Source organism: Salvelinus sp. IW2-2015, linkage group LG25 (assembly GCF_002910315.2).
Source record: "Salvelinus sp. IW2-2015 linkage group LG25, ASM291031v2, whole genome shotgun sequence".
Taxonomy (NCBI): domain Eukaryota; kingdom Metazoa; phylum Chordata; class Actinopteri; order Salmoniformes; family Salmonidae; genus Salvelinus; species Salvelinus sp. IW2-2015.
Genome location: NC_036865.1, coordinates 1,963,539 through 1,983,391, shown reverse-complemented (window position 1 = coordinate 1,983,391; position 19,853 = coordinate 1,963,539). Strand labels below are relative to the sequence as shown.

The 19,853-nt window shown below is 44.9% G+C and overlaps 1 protein-coding gene across 1 annotated transcript in view; it reads left to right on the top strand.

Moving 5' to 3' along the window:
• Positions 1-19,853, top strand: part of LOC111951820 (actin-binding LIM protein 1-like) — a 128,352-nt gene that overhangs the window by 87,684 nt on the left and 20,815 nt on the right. Inside the window, 8 exon segments of the mRNA XM_023970058.2 lie at positions 2,209-2,296; positions 2,513-2,577; positions 5,981-6,058; positions 6,964-7,122; positions 7,443-7,487; positions 7,594-7,629; positions 7,928-8,054; positions 19,611-19,715. Coding sequence (XP_023825826.1) covers positions 2,209-2,296; positions 2,513-2,577; positions 5,981-6,058; positions 6,964-7,122; positions 7,443-7,487; positions 7,594-7,629; positions 7,928-8,054; positions 19,611-19,715 — 703 coding nt within the window.

Below are 19,853 nucleotides of genomic sequence, written 5' to 3'. Positions count from 1 at the left end.
GGAAAATCTCGTCAACAAAGGCCTGGAAGACTGATGGAGCATTCATCAAGCCGTATGGCATGACGAGGTACTCATAGTGCCCTGAGGTGGTACTAAATGCCGTCTTCCACTCGTCCCCCTCKCGGATACGCACCAGGTTGTAAGCACTCCTGAGATCCAATTTTGTGAAGAAGCGCACCCCTTGCATTGACTCTATCGCACTGGCGATGAGAGGCAGCGGGTAGCTATAACTCACTGTGATCTGATTGATCCCTCAATAGTCAATACACGGGCGCAGACCCCCATCCTTCTTCTTCACAAAAAAGAAACTTGAGGAGGCAGGTGAAGTGGAGGGCCGAATGTATCCCTGGCCCAGGGATTCGGAGACATATGTTTCCATAGCCGCCGTCTCCTCCTGTGACAGACGATACACGTGACTCCTGGGAAGTGCTGTGTCTACCAGGAGATTTATCGCACGATCCCCCCGTCGATGGGGTGGTAATTTAGTCGCCCTCTTCTTACAGAAGGCGAGAGCCAAATCGGCATATTCTGAGGGGATGCGCACGGTGGAGACCTGGTCTGGACTTTCCACCGTAGTCGCACTGATGGAAACCCCCACACACCTCCCTGAGCACTCTCGTGACCACCCCTTSAGATTGTGTTTTTGACTGTACGTTTGTTTATGTGTAACTCTGTGTTGTTGTTTGTGTCGCACTGCTTTGCTTTATCTTGGCCAGGTCGCAGTTGTAAATGAGAACTTGTTCTCAACTGGCATACCTGGTTAAATAAAGGTGAAATACATTTACAAATTAAAATTAAAACCACCTGAGCCGCTGCCTGTTCACCCCGCTACCATCCAGAAGGCGAGGTCAGTACAGGTGCATCAAAGCTGTGACTGAGAAAATGAAAAACAGCTTCTATCTCAAGGCCATCAGACTGTTAAACAGCAATCACTAACAAAGAGAGGCTGCTGCCTACGTACAGACTCAAATCATTGGCCACTTTAATAAATAGATCACTAGTCACTTTAAATAATGCCACTTGAACTTCTCTGCGCTACGGATCCCGTTAGCGGGATCATTTCCCTAAACAACCGCTGAATTGCAGGGCGCCAAATTAAAGAATATTACTAAAAATATTTATAATCATGCAATCACAAGTGAAATATACCAAAACACAGCTTAGCTTGTTGTTAATCCACCTATCGTGTCAGATTTTGAAAATATGCTTTGCAGCGAAAGCAATCCAAGCTTTTGTGAGTTTATCAATCAATGCTACAACACCTAGCCCCAAATTAGCATGGTCACGAAAGTCAGAAAAGCAATAAAATTAATCGCTTACCTTTGATAATGATGTTTGTACTCACGAGACTCCCAGTTACACAATAAATGTTATTTTTGTTCGATAAATATTACTTTTATAACAAAAAAACGCCATTTGGGTTGTGCGTTATGTTCAGAAAACTACAGCCTCGTTCCGTTCGACGAAAATACCAAAAAGTATCCGTAATGTTCGTAGAAACATGTCAAATGTTTTTTATWATCAATCCTCAGGTTGTTTTTAACAAACATAATCGATAATATTTCAACCGGACCGTAACCTATTCAATAAAAGAGAGAAAGAAAATGGAGAGCTACACCTCTCGCGCGCAGGAACTACTCAGAGGACACCTGACTAGTTTTGAAAAATCTCGCTAATTTTTCAAAATAAAAGCCTGAAACTATGTCTAAAGCCTGGTCACAGCCTGAGGAAGCCATTGGAAAATGAACCTGGTTGATACCTTTTTAAATGGAAGAAAGACGGGCCAGGAAACACAGATAAAAATTACTCATCTCATATGTATTGTATTTTATACCATCTATTGCAACTTGGCCAACTCGGCCATCGCTCATCCATACAAGAACAAGCATTTCGCTACACTCGCATTAACATCTGCTTACCATGTGTATGMGACCAATAAAATGTGATTTGATTTGAGCCGTGGCATGCTACTCATTATGTAAGAAAGCATATTGTGTTAAACTCAACTGGATTCTCCTGAGGGCGGAAGGTAGCCTAGCGGTTAAGAGAGTCGGGCCAGCAAGGTCACTAGTTTGAATCCCCTAGGTGAAACATCTGCTGATGTGCCCTTGAATAAGGCACTTAACTCTAATTTCTCCTGTCAGTAGCTCTGGATAAGAGTGTCTGCTAAATGACTAAAATGTAAATTATATCCCTGTGTGTTTCCAGGCAGGGGACAAACACTACCACCCCAGCTGTGCACGATGCAGCAGGTGCAACCAGATGTTCACAGAAGGAGAAGAGATGTACCTGCAAGGTGAGTAGCTAGATTGATTGCCGAAGTTATACCTGGAGCATTTTAAGGGTTATTACGGTATAGCTGGGTTGGTTTAGCCTGGTCCCTGATCTGCTGTTTTGCCAACCGTTATGTTTGACCATAAATGTTGGCAAGAGAGCACAAACGGATCTGGAACCAGGTTAGGTTTGGTTGTCTTTGTTCTCTAATACCATCTGTCTCTGTTCTCTTCCACAGGATCAACAGTGTGGCACCCTGGCTGTAAGAACACAACCAGAACAGAGGAAAGACATAGGGAACGGGTAGGAAATATATCTGACCTTGTTTGCACTGTGCAAGTGTCTCCTCTGTGTCAGCCACTCCTAATTTTCCCCCTATATCCCTTCCCCTTGGCCCTAAACCTGTTTGCAGATTTGTAAGGTGTAGGTAATATGGTGGAAAATCCACCACTACACTGCTTATACCTACCCAGACACAACAGATCTGAAAACATCAAAGGGTTAGAGCCAAAAGGAAGCGGTAGGGAGTGATCATTCAGTGATCACACAGACACCTACGGTATGCCTCTCTCCCCCTTTAATCCTATGTCTACCGGTGTATGTAGTGTGTGTGTGTCCTTTGCTCTGTGGTGGTTGTGTGTGTGTGACCTGCAGGTTTTGGGTCAATTCCATTTCAATTCAGTCAATTCAGAAAGTAAGCAGACATTTTCCCATTGGAAAGAGTTGATAAATAAATACATAAATGTTCTAATTGGAAAGCATTGAGGAAAAAAATGGAATTGGAATTAAAATGCCAGTTTACTTCCAGAATTGACTGAATTGAAATGGGATTGACCCCAACCTTGGTGAACTGTGATCTGGCCAGCTGAATGGGCTCCATCTAAGTCAGGTTGGAGAGCCCATGTGTGTGTGACTTCCTGTGAATCCCCCCTCTCCCTTCCCTTCCTCCACAGCTGTTGCCTCCGTCACTATTACTCCTCCACAAAACAGAAAGGCAGGTACTGTATTCGCTATTGACTATGCGATGGCATCATCCTGTGTTACTTTCTCTATGATGTCGCATAGGTCATAGGACATGATGCGCTGTGTGCTGCCCCCTGCTGGAGCCAGCCTGCAGTGTTAAAATGCTACACACATTTGCACATTACATCTCATACACCTGTATCGCCCTCATCTAGAAGGAGCATGGGCTACAGACAAAGACATATTTGAGGAGTAGACATGAACAGTGTTCAAATTATACATTGACTCTTGTGGATGCCCAATGGCTCTTGGAGGCATCCAATTTGTTATGGGGGTGCCCAGCCCACTTGTAATTTGAACCATGCAGAAAAATATCAAACAATAAATTAATGGTTGTTTTCACCCAAACTACTCTCTTTAAAAATACCCCATTTAAGGCRTCCTGAGTGGCGCAGRGGTCTAAGGCACTGCATGAGGCGGCGCACAATTGGCCAGGCATCGTCTGGGTTAGGGGAGGGTTTCTCCGGCCAGGATGTCCTTGTCCCATCGCGCTCTAGCGACTTCTGTGGTGGGCCGGGCGCATGCACGCTGACAAAGTCGCATGGTGTACGGTGTTTCCTCCGACACATTGGTGCAGCTAGCTTCTGGGTTAAGCGAGCAGTGTGTCAAGAAGCAGTGCGGTTTAGTGGGGTCGTGTTTCGGAGGACGTATGGCTCTCAACCTTCTACTCTCCCGAGTCCGTACAGGAGTTGCAGCGATGGGACAAGACTGTAACTACCAATTGGGGAGAAAAAGTGGTAAAAAAACACATTTATAGGTTGTGAAAACATGATTCATGTCAATGGCTGCATTCAATCAATACATGAATTCAGGACTGTTGTTTCCATCTGAATTCTGCATTTCCCATTAGAAGGCATGTGGTATTTACAGTATTAAGGACATTACTAAGTCACAAAGCAAATGCTCTCATTCACTTTGCAAGAGGCAAATTACTGACGACATTGCGAGATTATGTGTTTGTATTTTATTTAAAGATTTAATCTACTTGTCATATGAGGTGTGACAATGTGGGGCATTTAGAGCGCTGGGCCAGTACCTGAAAGGTCGTTGGTTCGAATTCCCGAGCCAACAAGGTAAACAATCTGTCAATGTGCACTTGAGCAAGGGACTTAATCCTAATTTGCTACAGGAGTGTCGTACTGCTATGGCTGACCCTGTAAAACAACACATTTCACTGCACGTAGTATCTGGTGTATGTGACAATAAAACATCTTCTCATGGAATTTCTAAAACAAAGTTAGGTGTTGAACTAGGTGTCTTTTCCCCTCCTGTTGATGACGCAGTGATTGAGTTGACATACACTATATATACAAAAATATGTGGACACCCCTTCCAATTASTGGATTCGGCTATTTCAGCCACACCAGTTGTTGACAGGTATATAAAATCAAGCAAACAGCCCTGCACTCTCCATAGYCAAACATTGGCAGTAGAATGGCCTTACTGAAGAGCTCAGTGACTAGTAGGCCAGAAAAGCTCACAGAACGGGACCGGCGATTACTTAAGCGTGTAGTGTGTAAAAATCATCTGTCCTCGGTTGCAACACTCACTACCGAGTTCCAAACTGCCTCTGGAAGCACAATAACTGTTTTTCGGAAGCTTCATGAAATGTGTTTCCATGGCCGAGCAGCTGCACACAAGAGTAAGATCACAATGCCAAGCAACAGCTGGACTGGTGTGAAGCTCGCCACCACTGGACTTTGGAGTAGTGGAAATGCGTTCTCTGGAGTGATGAATCACGCTTCACCATCTGGKAGTCCGACGGACGAACCTGGGTTTGGCGCATGCCAGGAAAACGCCACCTGCCCGAATGCATAGTGCCAACTGTAAAGTTTGATGGAGGAGGAATGGTCTGGGGCTGTTTTTCATGGTTCGAGCTAGGCCCCTTAATTCTGGGGAAGGGAAATCTGAGCGTTACAGGATCCAATGACATTCTAGACGATTCTGTGCTTCCAACTTTGTGGCAAKAGCTTGGGGAAAGCCCRTTCCTGTTTCAGCACGACAATGCCCCCATGCACAATCGAGGTCCATACAGAAATTATTTGTCAAGATCGGTGTGGAAGAACTTGACTGGTCTGCACAGAGCCCTGACCTCAACCCCATCTAACAACTTTGAAATGAATTGGAACACTGACTGAGAGCCAGGCCTAATCACCCAACTTCAGTGACCAACCTCACTAATGCTCTTATCACTGAATGGAAGCAAGTCCCTGCCTCAATGTTCCAACATCTAGTGGAAAGCCTTCTCAGGAAAGTGGAGGCTGTTATAGCACCAAAGCGGGGACCGACTCGGGGACCGATGATTTTGGAATGAGATGTTCGACCAGCAGGTGCCCACATAATATTGGTCATMTAGTGTATTTCACTCATCATTTGCAATGGAGGCAAACATAATGCTGTAGCAACTTTAACCCAACACCTAGCAACCTCGTCAAGAGGTTAGGATCACTTGGTGTAACATTAAGAGATACGAACAGGTGTCACTGGACCCGTGTTCGAGTCCTGGTTGGGGCTGCCCCTTGAATTTCCTGCAATACGGATTGAAAAAGGATGAGATGACATGAGCCAACTGAAAGATAACTTAAAGCTAGTCCAGAGATGCCCTTGAACTTGTACCYAGAGATGTTGTCTTGACATATTCCATTTCTGTTCAATAATGTAACCAACAGTTCTCCTCTTGCAGCCTTCGAGGTCGTCGTCCGAGAGTATCTGTTCCAGACCTGGTTCAAGCATACCTGGCTCACCGGGTCATACCATATATGTGAGTTCTATCTACCGTACATCTTGCCTGACGACTCACACTAAATTATCCCACTGCTCTGCTACATACTTTAGTCTGAGACTGCTATCATTGAAGTKGTTTGTGGTGAGGAGGGGCACGAGGGGTGTTGTACAAAACAAAGTAGTCAGCGATTGGATGGTCTCTTATCAAGTATTAAAGCAAATGATTAATTTAAAACCGGACGCTTTACCCACATGTGTTCTGGTTCTGGCCCAACCAGACGGCCCCGAATGTGCTTCGCATTCAGTGAAGGGTCGGGGAGGTACTAAAATCCAGACTCATTGCGGAGAATGAACTAACGGTCTATGGCCGTGGCATAGCATTTGGCCGGAGCAAGGTGTCTGGGTAGCCAGGCAAACGTACATCTACCCTCACACACATAGTGGGCTGGATGTGCTGCTTTTATTTTTAGAATTTAGGCCACTTCTCCCCTAACGAAGCTTAAAATAAATTGTGACTCCCTGTGTAAACTTTGTCTTATTCCTTTTTCTTACCGGTACACAGATGTTCTGTTCCCCCTTACATTGTTCATGTTGCTGTACCCTTACTGCCAATCCTCATGTTAAACAGAAGGGGCCCTAGGCTTATCAGACTCCCTAATAGTTATTCTATAGACAGTAGCAAATTGATTGTAACTTTCCCAAAATTGGAAGATTCAGTCAGGAGGGAATAGGCAGCAAATCTATAAATCCTCCAAATTAGATTTCCGGAAAACCTGAGAATTTTGGGAAAGTTCAAGGAATTTTGCAACCCTGCTGACCACTAATACTTGCTAGTGTTAACCTGTCTCAGTAGATGTGTGCTTTTAGTTGTGTATAACCTCTCTCGCTCTGTCTCTATGTATGTGTCGATCTGTCTGTCTATCTGTCTGTCTGTGTTCCTAGGCAAAAGTAGACAATGAGATCCTTGATTACAGGGACCTAGCCGCCATTCCRAAAGTCAAAGCAATTTATGACATAGAGCACCCTGATCTGATTACCTATGAGCCTTTGTACACCATGTCCCTGGATGAGAGGGAGGAGAGGAGGGAGAGTGTGGGAGAGGTAATTCGAATGCATCCATGCATGAACGTCTGTGTGTGTTTGCGTGCGTGCGTGCGTGCGTGTGTGTGACGCATCATGTAAAAATGAACGAGCCTGCATTCTGAAGTTACAATCTGTGCTGGGTAAGTATTTGTTTGAAYGAAAACGTCTGTGATGCAGAAATCATACTGTCATAAGTCATCTTTCATCCATCTTTCCACCCTGGAAAGRATGTCTGTRGTTGCAGGGTGGAAGGCTGACACTTTTAGTGCACATTTCACYTTTAGTCTAGTGTAAATCCTTTCACATTCAGTTTGCTGAGTCACCTTCTGTGTCCACAGCTCCATACTGCGAGAAGGGAGCGTTCCCCCATGCCAGACGACAAGGTAAGGCACCCAATTATTATCATTGGTGGTACATGGTTTCGGTGTGTCTGTTCRTACAGTATGGTAATGTTGGATGTTGATATTAATCGATTTTTTTCTTTTTCAGTCCTCAAGAAACATGTCACCTACACCGTCTGCTGAGGTGAGTGCCTGTGTCAAGACAGTCAGTGGTTTGATTTATATCAATCTTTACTTGACAGGGGGACTGTGCTTACGATGTAATTACATCTGCTTCCAAAAACAAAACTTGAAAGTATAAAAGAGAACATTGTATCTCAGTACTGCGTTACACCATAATACTCTTGTTTAGCGTTCAGGAGGAATAGAATAGAATAACTTAATTTTGTTGCCAGAGAGACAGCTTCTGTAATTTTATAATGAAGAGAAGCTCTTGGATTGACAGTGATTGGCAGGTGAGGTCACTGTGTTGTCCCTGTTAGGGCTGCTATGACATGAGGGAACGCATCCTCCAGAGGTCCACCAGTCAGGGCTCTATCGGATCACACGTCTACAATCGCAATAGTTACACCCCGCTGTCACGCTCACCGCAGCACTTTCACAGACCAGGTGAGTGTGTGTGTGTGTGTMTGTSTGTGTYTMTYTGTYTYTGTYTGRGRGRGRGRGTGCGAGCATGTGTYATTTGTATTGTTACTCTTTACAGGTTGCACAGGGGAAAGAATTGAAAATAGTCTGATAAATACAGTAGGCACTGCCTCTCTCCACTCTTCCCTTACTATTTTGACAAGAACATAAGACCACTTGTTCACAACTCGCAGGAGTAACATTCATGCCTGTCACMCTTTCTTTACCACACCTTAAACTTAACTCCCCACTGCAGCTGCTCTGTTGCTGTCCTCTTTTATCTTTACTCTTCACATCTTCACTGACCACCCTGGTAACACTAATAACTTGAATGAATATTCCTTATAAATACTTTAAATGTTAAATCATTTAATAATGAAATATTTATTTATTATTCATGTTCAGTGGCTTGCGAAAGCATTCACCCCCCTTGGCATTTTTCCTATTTTCCTACCTGGAATTAAAATTTATTTTGGGGGCGTTTGTATCATTTGATTTACACAACATGGCAGAAAAACAGAAAACTATTCACCCACCCAAAGTCAATACTTTGTAGAGCTACATTTTGGAGCAAATACAGCTGCAAGTCTCTTGGGATATGTCTCTATAAGCTTGGCACATCTAGCCACTGGGATGTTTGCCCGTTCTTCAAGGCAAAACTGCTCCAGCACCTTCAAGTCGGATGGGTTCCGCTGGTGTACAGAAATCTTTAAGTCATACCACAGATTCTCAATTTAATTGAGGTTTGGGCTTTGACTAGGCCATTCCAAGACTTTTAAATGTTTCCCCTTAAACCACTCAACTGTTGCTTTAGCAGTATGCTTCGGGTCATTGTCCTGCTGGAAGGTGAACCTCCGTCCCAGTCTCAAATCTCTGGAAGACTGAAACAGGTTTCCCTCAAGAATTTCCCTGTATTTTTGCGCCATCCATGATTCCTTCAATTCTGACCAGTTTCCCAGTCCCTGCCGATGCTTCCCTGTGGGGATGGATGCTGCCAGCACCATGCTTCACTGTGGGGATGGTGTTCTCGTGGTGATGAGAGGTGTTGGGTTTGTGCCAGACATAGCATTTTCCTTGATGGCCAAAAAGCTCAATTTTAGTCTCATCTGACCAGAGTACCTTCTTCCATGTGTTTGGGGAGTCTCCCACATGCCCACATCCCACAAACGTGTTTGCTTATTTTTTTCTTTAAGCAATGGCTTTTTTCTGGCCACTCTTACGTAAAGACCAGCTCTGTGGAGTGTATGGCTTAAAGTGGTCCWATGGACAGATACTCCAATCTCCACTGTGGAGGTTTGCAGCTCCTTCAGGGTTATCTTTGGTCTCTTTGTTGCCTCTCTGATTAATGCCCTCCTTGCCTGGTCCGTGAGTTTTGGTGGGCGGCCCTCTCTTGGCACGTTTGCTGTGGTGCCATATTCTTTCAATTAAAAAAAAAAATAGATTTAATGGTGCTCAGTGGGATGTTCAAAGTTTCTGATATTTTTTTATAACCCAACCCTGATCTGTACTTCTCCACAACTTTGTCCCTGACCTATTTGGCGAGCTCCTTGGTCTTCATGGTGCCACTTGCTTGGTGGTGCCCCTTGCATAGTGGTGTTGCAGACTCTGGGGCCTTTCGAAACAGATGAAAATATACTGAGATCATGTGACACTTCGATTGCACACAGGTGGACTTTATTTAACTAATTATGTGACTTCTGAAGGTAATTAGTTGCACCAGATCTTATTTAGGGGCTTCATAGCAAAGGGGGTGAATACATATACGGGGGGCGGCAGGGTAGCCTAGTGGTTAGAGCGTTGGACTAGTAATCGAAAGGTTGCAAGTTCAAATCCCCGAGCTGACAAGGTACAAATCTGTCGTTCTGCCCCTGAACAGGCAGTTAACCCACTGTTCCTAGGCCGTCATTGAAAATAAGAATTTGTTCTTAACTGACTTGCCTAGTTAAATAAAGGTAAAATAAAAAAAAAATAAAAAAAATATACATGCACCACTTTTCAGTTTTTTATTTTTTATTTTATTTCACTTCACCAATTTGGACTATTTTGTGTATGTCCATCACATGAAATCCAAATAAAAATCTATTTAAATTACAGGTTTAATGCAACAAAATAGGAAAAACGCCAAGGGGGATGAATACTTTTGCYAGCCACTGTATATATAGTTTATAGTTTATTAATGCTATTCATATAAACACAGTTTTTTCACTTGAAGGTGTATCTCGTAATACACATTTTCCTTATTCCTTATCCCCATCTCCCTCAAATAGTTTTTACTCCAAGTTTGTTGTTTTCTAGTTTTTACATGATTCCGATTTTCTCCCCCTTCTTTTCGTTCACCCTCTCTCACCTCCCCTCCTCCTCTCTCCCTTCCTAACTGTGGTGGTGTGTCCACTGGGTCTGTTTCCTCTCTCACCTGTCTTCCATCTCTTCCCTCCCTCCCTGTCTTTATCTGTGATGGTATGTCTACTGACTGTATTACTTCTTCCTCGACTCCACACCTCCCTCCTCCTTTTCCACCTCCCCTCCACATCTCTCTCACATCTTCCCCTCCACGTCTCCCTCCCCTCCGTACCTGTGGTGGTGTCTCCCCGCCGACTCTGTCCCCCCTCCCCTCTCTCACCTCCCCTCCCCTGCAGAAACTCTGACAGGCATGCAGAAGCTCTGCTCTGACCTGTGCAGTAACAGCCATAGTGACTCCCGCCCCACCTCCCCTTTCAGACACCACTTCCTACCCCATAGCCAAGGTAAGACAGGGCCCTAGTCCCCATGGTCCCTCCACTCTCCCCACTACCAAGGCAAGCTGTGTCACCTCATTCAAGTCTTACTGCCTCATACGTTATGGCTTAACTACTCATGTCCCTACCATCATCTTCAGCCGCTATACAATGCCTAGTGAAAGTCTACACACCCCTTGCACAGTTTTCACATTTTGCTGCCTTAAAATTTGATCTGAAAGGGATTACATTGAAAGTGAAAGAAACATTATAGAACATTTTCTAAATTCATTTAAAATATAAAACAAACACGTCTTCACGCCCAAGCGTTAACACTTGGTGGAAGCACCTTTGGCAGTAATTACAGCTGTGAATGATTTTGAATTCGATTCCACCAACTCTGCACAACGCTTATGGCAACATACTGTATATCCATTGTTTTTGTCAAAATTGTAATTCCAAAGACACACCAGAATGGATTTCCAAAAGGTGTTGAGTTTTCCTGAGGTTTCCTTTTCCTGACATAAATCTGCTTGACATTCAGACTACGTTTTTATATTTCTGTCCATCAATGATTTCCAACCAAATTTACTGAGCTTTTTTTGACAAAAATTTTGACAAAAACAATGGATATATGTTGCCATAAGAGTTGGTAGAATCTTATTAAAAATGATTCACTGCGTACAAAGGTATTTCCACCAAGTATTAACTCAGGGGTGTAAAGACATATGCAATCAAGAAATKTTTGTGTTTTATTTTTAATTAGTTAATAAACATMTATATATWTTTTTATMTTWKTTGGGGTATGTAAACTTCCYCTAGGCACTGTATACTGTTGCCATGCACATTTGATGTGAAGCGAATGTCAGTAGCTGACTAGCCTGGTCCCAAATCTGTTTGTGCRTTTCTTACCAACTGACTGGCAAACAGATCTGGGACCAGGCTAGAGACGTCTCTTCTGCTGTCATGATATAGACATGCAGCCTAGTTCATTTAGACCAGAGGTTCCCAAACTTTTTCACTCAGGCTCCCCTTCCAGCATTGGGAAACTTTGAAATGTTCCACCCAAGTCACATTACTAACATTCTGCCTGTTTAATGATAAATGCCCATTTTGTCTGCCTGCACAGCCTGGTCTCATAGACTAGAAGTTAACATAGTAAATATTTCACGCAGCCTCTACCCCGGGTCCGGGATCACCCCCACCCCCCCACACACTGATTAGCATAGCTAGCATAGCTTCACAAGTAGATAGTAGCTGTTATGCTGGTGAATGAGGACCAAAAGCGACGTAATAGTACAGAGTCTTTATTCCAGTATTAAACAAATAATGATTCTCCTGGATATTATCAATGGTCAATCCAAAACAAGGAACTGAAATCCTCTCGTCATAGAGAGGAACGACTGGAGACGCGACCACAGACTGCAGGTCGCTTCAGGAAGGCACTGGCCGTAGCTGACATAGACACCTGCTCACACGCAGCATCTGAAGAAGGCAAAGAACACGACAGGGCGAAACAAGGACACAGGAACAGCAAACATCAAACAAGAATCCGACAAGGACAGGAGCGGAAAACAGAGGGAGAAATAGGGACTCTAATCAGAGGGCAAAATAGGGGACAGGTGTGAAAGAGTAAATGAGGTCGTAGGGAGAATGAGAAACAGCTGGGAGCATGAACGGAACGATAGAGAGAGAGAAAGAGAAAGAACCTAATAAGACCAGCAGAGGGAAGCACAGGACAAGACATGATCAAAGACAAAACATGACAGTACCCCCCCACTCACCGAGCGCCTCCTGGCGCACTCGAGGAGGAACCCTGGCGGCAACGAAGGAAATCATCAATCAACGAACGGTCCAGCACGCCCGAGTGGACCAACTCCTCTCCTCAGGACCGTAACCCTCCCAATCCACTAAGTACTGGTGACCACGTCCCCGAGAAACGCATGTCCATGATCTTCCGTACCTTGTAAATAGGAGCGCCCTCGACAAGGACGGGGGGGGGGAGGGAAGACGAACGGGGGGCGAAGAAAGGCTTGACACAGGAGACATGGAAGACAGGGTGGACGCGACGAAGATGTTGCGGAAGAAGCAGTCGCACAGCGACAGGATTGACGACCTGAGAAACACGGAACGGACCAATGAACCGCGGAGTCAACTTGCGAGAAGCTGTCGTAAGGGGAAGGTTACGAGTGGAAAGCCACACTCTCTGACCGCGACAATACCTAGGACTCTTAATCTACGTTTATTGGCGGCTCTCACAGTCTGCGCCCTGTAACGGCAAAGTGCAGACCTGACCCTCCTCCAGGTGCGCTCACAACGTTGGACAAAAGCCTGAGCGGAGGGAAGCTGGACTCGGCGAGCTGGGACGAAAACAGAGGAGGCTGGTTGCCAAGACTACTCTGAAACGGAACAGCCCGGTAGCAGACGAGGAAGGCAGGTGTTGTGAGCGTACTCAGCCCAGGGGAGCTGTTCTGCCCAAGACGCAGGGTTTCAAACGAAAGGCTGCGTAAAATGCGACCAATCGACTGATTGGCCTTTCTGCTTGACCGTTAGACTGGGGATGAAACCCGGAAGAGAGACTGACGGAAGCACCAATCAAGCGACAGAACTCCCTCCAAAACTGTGACGTGAATTGCGGACCTCTGTCTGAAACGGCGTCTAACGGGAGCCATGAATTCTGAACACATTCTCAATGATGATTTGTGCCGTCTCCTTAGCGGAAGGAAGCTTAGCGAGGGGAAGTGAAATGTGCCGCCTTAGAGAACCTATCGATAACCGTAAGAATCACAGTCTTCCCCGCAGACGAAGGCAGACCGTAATAAAGTCTAAGGCGATGTGAGACCATGGTCGAGAAGGATGGGAAGCGGTCTGAGACGACGGCAGGAGGAGAGTTACCTGACTTAGTCTGCGCGCAGTCCGAACAAGCAGCCACGAAACGACGCGTGTCCCGCTCCTGAGTAGGCACCAAAACCGCGCTGCGAATAGAAGCAAGCGTAACCCGACGCGCGGACCCGTGGGCGTGGCACGCTAACCTGGCAGAGTGGACCCACTGAGAGAACAGCCAGAGAAGAGAGACAGAGACGAACAGAAGGTTACTAGGACAAGCGCGCGGCGACGCAGTGGTGAGTGAGTGCTTGCTTTACCTGTCTCTCAATTCCCCAGACAGTCAACCGACAACACGCCCTTCAGGGAGAATCCCTCGGGCGGTAGAAGCCACAGAAGAACTAAAGAGACGGGATAAGGCATCAGGCTTGGTGTTCTTATTTCCCGGACGATAGGAAATCACGAACTCGAAACGAGCGAAAAACAACGCCCAACGAGCTTGACGTGCATTAAGTCGTTTGGCCGAAACGGATGTACCCAAGGTTCTTATGGTCAGTCCAAACGAAAAAGGAACGGTCGCCCCCTCCAACCACTGTCGCCATTCGCCTAAGGCTAAGCGATGGCGAGCAGTTCGCGGTTACCCACATCATAGTTGCGTTCCGATGGCGACAAGCGATGAGAAAAGTAAGCGCAAGGATGGACCTTATCGTCAGACTGGAACGCTGGGACAGAATGGCTCCACGCCCACCTCTGAACGTCAACCTCGACAATGAATTGTTTAGTGACGTCAGGAGTACAAGGATAGGGCGGATGTAAAACGCTTCTTGAGGAAATCAAAAGCTCCCTGGGCGGAACCGGACCACTTAAGCAAGACTTGACAGAAGTCAGAACTGTGAGAGGGCAGCCACTTGACCGAAATTACGAATGAAACGCCGAAAGAAATTAGCGAAACGAGGGAAAGCGCTGTAACTCGACACGTGACTTAGGAAGGGCCAATCGCTGACATCCTGGACCTTAGCGGGATCCATCGAATGCCTTCAGCAGACAGATAATCCTCGAGAGCCTTACGTTCGGGAGCCGACAGAGAGAATAATCACCCGAGGGGAAGTGGTCCCCGGAAGGAGATCAAATACAACAATCATACGACGGTGAGGAGGAAGAGAGCTGGCTCTGGACCGACTGAAGACCGTGCGTAGATCATGATATTCCTCGCGGCACTCCTGTCACATCACAGGCTCCTCCTGAGTAGAGGGGACAGAAGAAACAGGAGGGATAACAGACATTAAACACTTCACATGAAAGAAACGTTCCAGGATAGGATAGAATTACTAGACCAATTAATAGAAGGGATTATGACATACTAGCCAGGGATGACCCAAAACAACCAGGTGTAACAGTGTGAACAAAAAATCAAAAAAGAAATGGTCTCACTGTGGTTACCAGATAACTGTGAGGGTTAAAGGTAGTGGTCTCACATCTGATACTGGGGAGAGGACTACCATCTAAGGCGAACATGGGGTGTGGAGCCTCCTAACTCTCTGAGAGGAATGTCATGTTTCGGAGCCCATGCTTCGTCCATAAAACAACCCTCAGCCCCAGAGTCTATCAAGGCACTGCAGGAAGCAGCCGACCGCGGTCCAGCGTAGATGGACCGACAAGGTAGTACAGGATCTTGATGGAGAGACCTGAGTAGTAGCGCTCACCAGTAGCCTCCGCTTACTGATGAGCGCTGGCCTTTACAGGACATGACATGACAAAATGTCCAGCAGAACCGCAATAGAAGAACAAAGGCGGTTGGTGATTCTCCGTTCCCTCTCCTTAGTCGAGATGTGAATCCCTCCCAGCTGCATGGGCTCAGTCTCTGAGCCGGTGGGAGGAGATGGTTGAGATGCGGAGAGGGGAAACACCGTTAACGCGAGCTCTCTTCCACGAGCTCGGTGACGAAGATCTACCGTCGTTCTATGCGGATGGCGAGTGCAATCAAAGAGCACGCTGGAAGGAACCTCCCGGGAGAATCTCATCCTTAACCTCAGCGTGGAAGTCCCTCCAGAAAACGAGCGAGCAACGCCGGCTCGTTCCAGTCACTGGAGGCAGCAAGAGTGCGGAAACTCTATAGAGTAATCTGTATGATCGATCACCTTGACATAGGGAAGCCAGGGCCCTGGAAGCCTCCTTCCAAAAACTGAACGATCAAAACCCGTATCATCTCCTCTTTAAAGTTCTGATAATCGTTAGAACACTCAGCCCTTGCCTCCAGATAGCTGTGCCCCACTCCCGAGCCGACCAGTAAGGAAGTGATATGACGTAGCGATCCGAGCTCTCTCTCTTGAGTATGTGTTGGCTGGAGAGGAGAACACAATGTCAACTGGGTGAGAAAGGAGCGACACTCAGTGGGCTGCCCAGAGTAACATGGTGGGTTATTAACCCTAGGTCCGGAGACTCGGAAGACCAGGAAGTAGCTGGTGGCACAGAGACGAAGACTCTGAACTGTCCTGACAGGTCGGAGACCTGAACGGCCAGGGTCTCAACGGCATGACGGCAGCAGACAATTCCTGCTCGTGTCTGCGAGCATAGCTCCCTGGAACTTGACGCAGTGTTGAGAGATCCGTAGTCGCTGGGTCATCTTGTCGGATTCTTCTGTTATGCTGGTGAATGAGGCCCAAAAGCGACGTAATAGTAAAGATCGTTTATTCCAGTATTAAACAAATAATGATTCTCCTGGATATTATCAATGGTCAATCAAAACAGGAACTGAAATCCTCTCGTCAATAGAGAGGAACGACTGGAGACGCGACCACAGACTGCAGGTCGCTTCAGGAAGGCACTGGCCGTAGCTGACATAGACACCTGCTCACACGCAGCATCTGAAGAAGGCAAAGAAACGACAGGGCGGAAACAAGGCACAGGAACAGCAAACATCAAACAAGAATCGACAAGGACAGGAGCGGAAACAGAGGGAGAAATAGGGACTCTATCAGAGGGCAAAATAGGGGACAGTGTGAAAGAGTAAATGAGGTCGTAGGGAGAATGAGAAACAGCTGGGAGCATGAACGGAACGATAGAGAGAGAGAAAGAGAAAGAACCTAATAAGACCAGCAGAGGGAAGCACAGGGACAAGACATGATCAAAGACAAAACATGACAGTAGCATCTAAATATCATTAAATCACAAGTCCAAGACACAGATGAAAGATACAGATCTTGTGAATAAAGCCACCATTTCAGATTTTTAAAATGTTTTACAGGGAAGACACAATATGTAAATCTATTAGCTAAACACCGTTAGCAAAATACACAATTTCTTTGTCCACCATTTTTTCTCTCCACCAGTAGCTATCACCATTCGGCTAAACTAAGATATTGATAGCCAATAACCAATAAAAAACTCATCAGATGACAGTCTTGATAACATATTTATGGTATAGGATAGGTTTTGTTAGAAAAAGTGCATATTTCAGGTAGAAATCACAGTTTACAATTGCACCACCATCACAACTCGACTAGAATTACTATAGAGAGCAACGTGTATGACCAATTTACTCATCATAAAACATTTCATAAGAATAGACAAAGCATAGCAATGGAAAGACCCAGATCTTGTGATTCAGACAATATTTCAGATTTTCTAAGCGTTTTACAGCGAAAACACAATAAATCGATAAGTTAGCATACCACATGTGCAAACGTTACCAGAGCATCGATTCAAGCAAAGAGAGCTATAACGTAATCATCGCCAAAATATATTAATTCTTTCACTAACCTTCTCAGAATTCTTCCGATGACACTCCTGTAACATATTTTACAAACATACATATAGAGTTTGTTCGAAAATGTGCATATTTAGCCATACAAACCGTGGTTATACAATGAAAATACTAGCAATCAAGCCTCAAATGTCGGACGTCATCTTTCAGAGTGATCTAGTTTAATCGAAAGCTAATCATATACTTGACTAAAAAATACAGGGTTGACAGGAATCGAAAGACAAATTAGTTCTTAATGCAACTGCTGATTTACATTTCTAAAATTATCCTTACTGTGCAATACAGGGTTCGCCAGTGAAGCGATAACAAACAAAATGGCGGATTATGCGTAAAATATTTCGACAGAACAACGATTTATCATAATTAAATATTTCTTACTATGAGGTGATTTTCCATCAGATTCTTGGGCAATGTATCCTTTCTTGGGTCTAATCTTCTTTTGGTCGATAGATGTCCTCTGTCCTTCGAAATGTCCACTAACATCGACCGAGACCCGAAACGTGCAAAGCTTCAAAGTGCACGACAAAGAAATTCTCAAAATCGCACTAAACGGATATAAATTGCTATAAAACGGTTCAAATTAACTACATTATGATGTTTTTAACAACTATAACGAGTAAAACATGACCGGAGAAATTTTACTGGCTAAACAACCATTTGGAAGGAGGCAAGTCCGATGTCCATCTTGCGTAAGACGCGCGAAGGGAAAGGACGGTACTTCCACGTTTGTTGTTTTTATAGTGGCTCTGATTGTGCAATCGACTCCATTCAAAGCGTGATGACGTACTGACACCAGAGGAAGACGTAGGCAGTGTCGGTTTCTCCATAGCATTTACAGGCACCTTAAAAACGCCCCAGATCAGGGGTCAAAATTTCGAAATCTGACTCCCTGTCAGGAAAAGTGCTGTAGAAGTAGTTCTGTACCACTCAGAGACAAAATTCCAACGGCTATAGAAACTAGAAAGTGTTTTCTATCCAATAATAACAATAATATGCATTATTGTACGATCAAGAATTGAGCACGAGGCAGTTTAATTTGGAGACCAAAAAATGCTAATGCGGAACAGCACCCCTATAGTTGCAAGAAGTTAAGGCAAAAATGAAAGTAGGGTGGCTTGGTGGGCGTATAATGCAAACGTCTAGCAACCCGGAGGTTGCGAATTCAAATCTCATCATGGACAATTTGAGCTAATTAGCAACTTTTCAACTACTTACTACTTTTTTAGCTATTTTGCAACTAAGCATGTTAACTAACCCTTCCCCTAACCTTAACCCTATTAGCTAACTCTAACCCTTTAACCTAACTCCTAAACTTAACCCTAACCCTAACCTCAACTCCTAACCCTAACGCCTAGCCTAGCTAATATTAGCAACCTAGCCACCTAGCTAGAATTCGTAATATATACATTTTGCAAATTCCTAACATGTTGTACGTTTAGTAAATTCATAATGTATAACAGAAATTGTAAATCGTAACATATCTTATATTACGACATCCACAAATTAACACATACCATACTAAATGTAACATATGGAGTTTACGGAATTACACACAGAATAATACGAAATGCTCTGAGACCAGGTTGGCCTGCATGCTTTGGTTAGGTCTCATATTACCTCATGACTACAGTATGTTACTAACATTGTTGGTTAGTGACTAACTAACCGACAATGAGATTAGTAGGATTAGGGACGGGTTAGGGTTTGATGAGAAAAAAAAGCATCAGCATCCATCTAGTTTGAAATAATCTGCCAATTGTTTTGGATAAAACATGTTTTTTAAATGATAAACTAGATATAAGATATGATATCAGTCTTATGGCCTTTTGTGTTTTGATGTTGTCTGGTTGCATGCTAAGGTGTGTCCTCATCCTCATCTACTGTGTTAGGATAGCGACAAACAGAGTGAATCTGTAGCTGTACCAAACTCAGAGTTGCATATGGTTCACACTGTATGCTCTGGTATGCTTCTTGTCTGCTGTATGCTTTAACTACAACCCCTGCATGATTTTCCCATCCATTGATTTGGTAATACAGGATSCTTCAATAGTTCTCAAAACTGGATCACTCTTTGCAGAGTAAAGTAACATCCACTTGCGTCCATTTTTATGCCAGACCTTACAGCTATATCCAATACTCAGAGACACTCTCGTCTGGCTCTGCAAGATTAGCTTTCTCCAAATTTATYATTTCCTTATGGTTGCCCAGCTTACATTTTGTTCTTGGTTCTTCTCATCGGAGGCACTGATCCACTCAGCGGGCGGAGCTCCCCCATACCCCAACGGCCAGAGAGCCGGCCGGTCACTCCGCCTCTCTCTCTGACCCCTAAACATTTCCACCTCCCAGGTAGGAGATACACGGAGCGCACCCTGTCACTGTTACTGCTACTGGTCACCTGAGACTTTTTATTGCTCTCACTCAACTTCTCTCTACCACTTTTTCCATTTCAATAATGCTTTTGGCTCATGTGTCACTGGAAAAGTG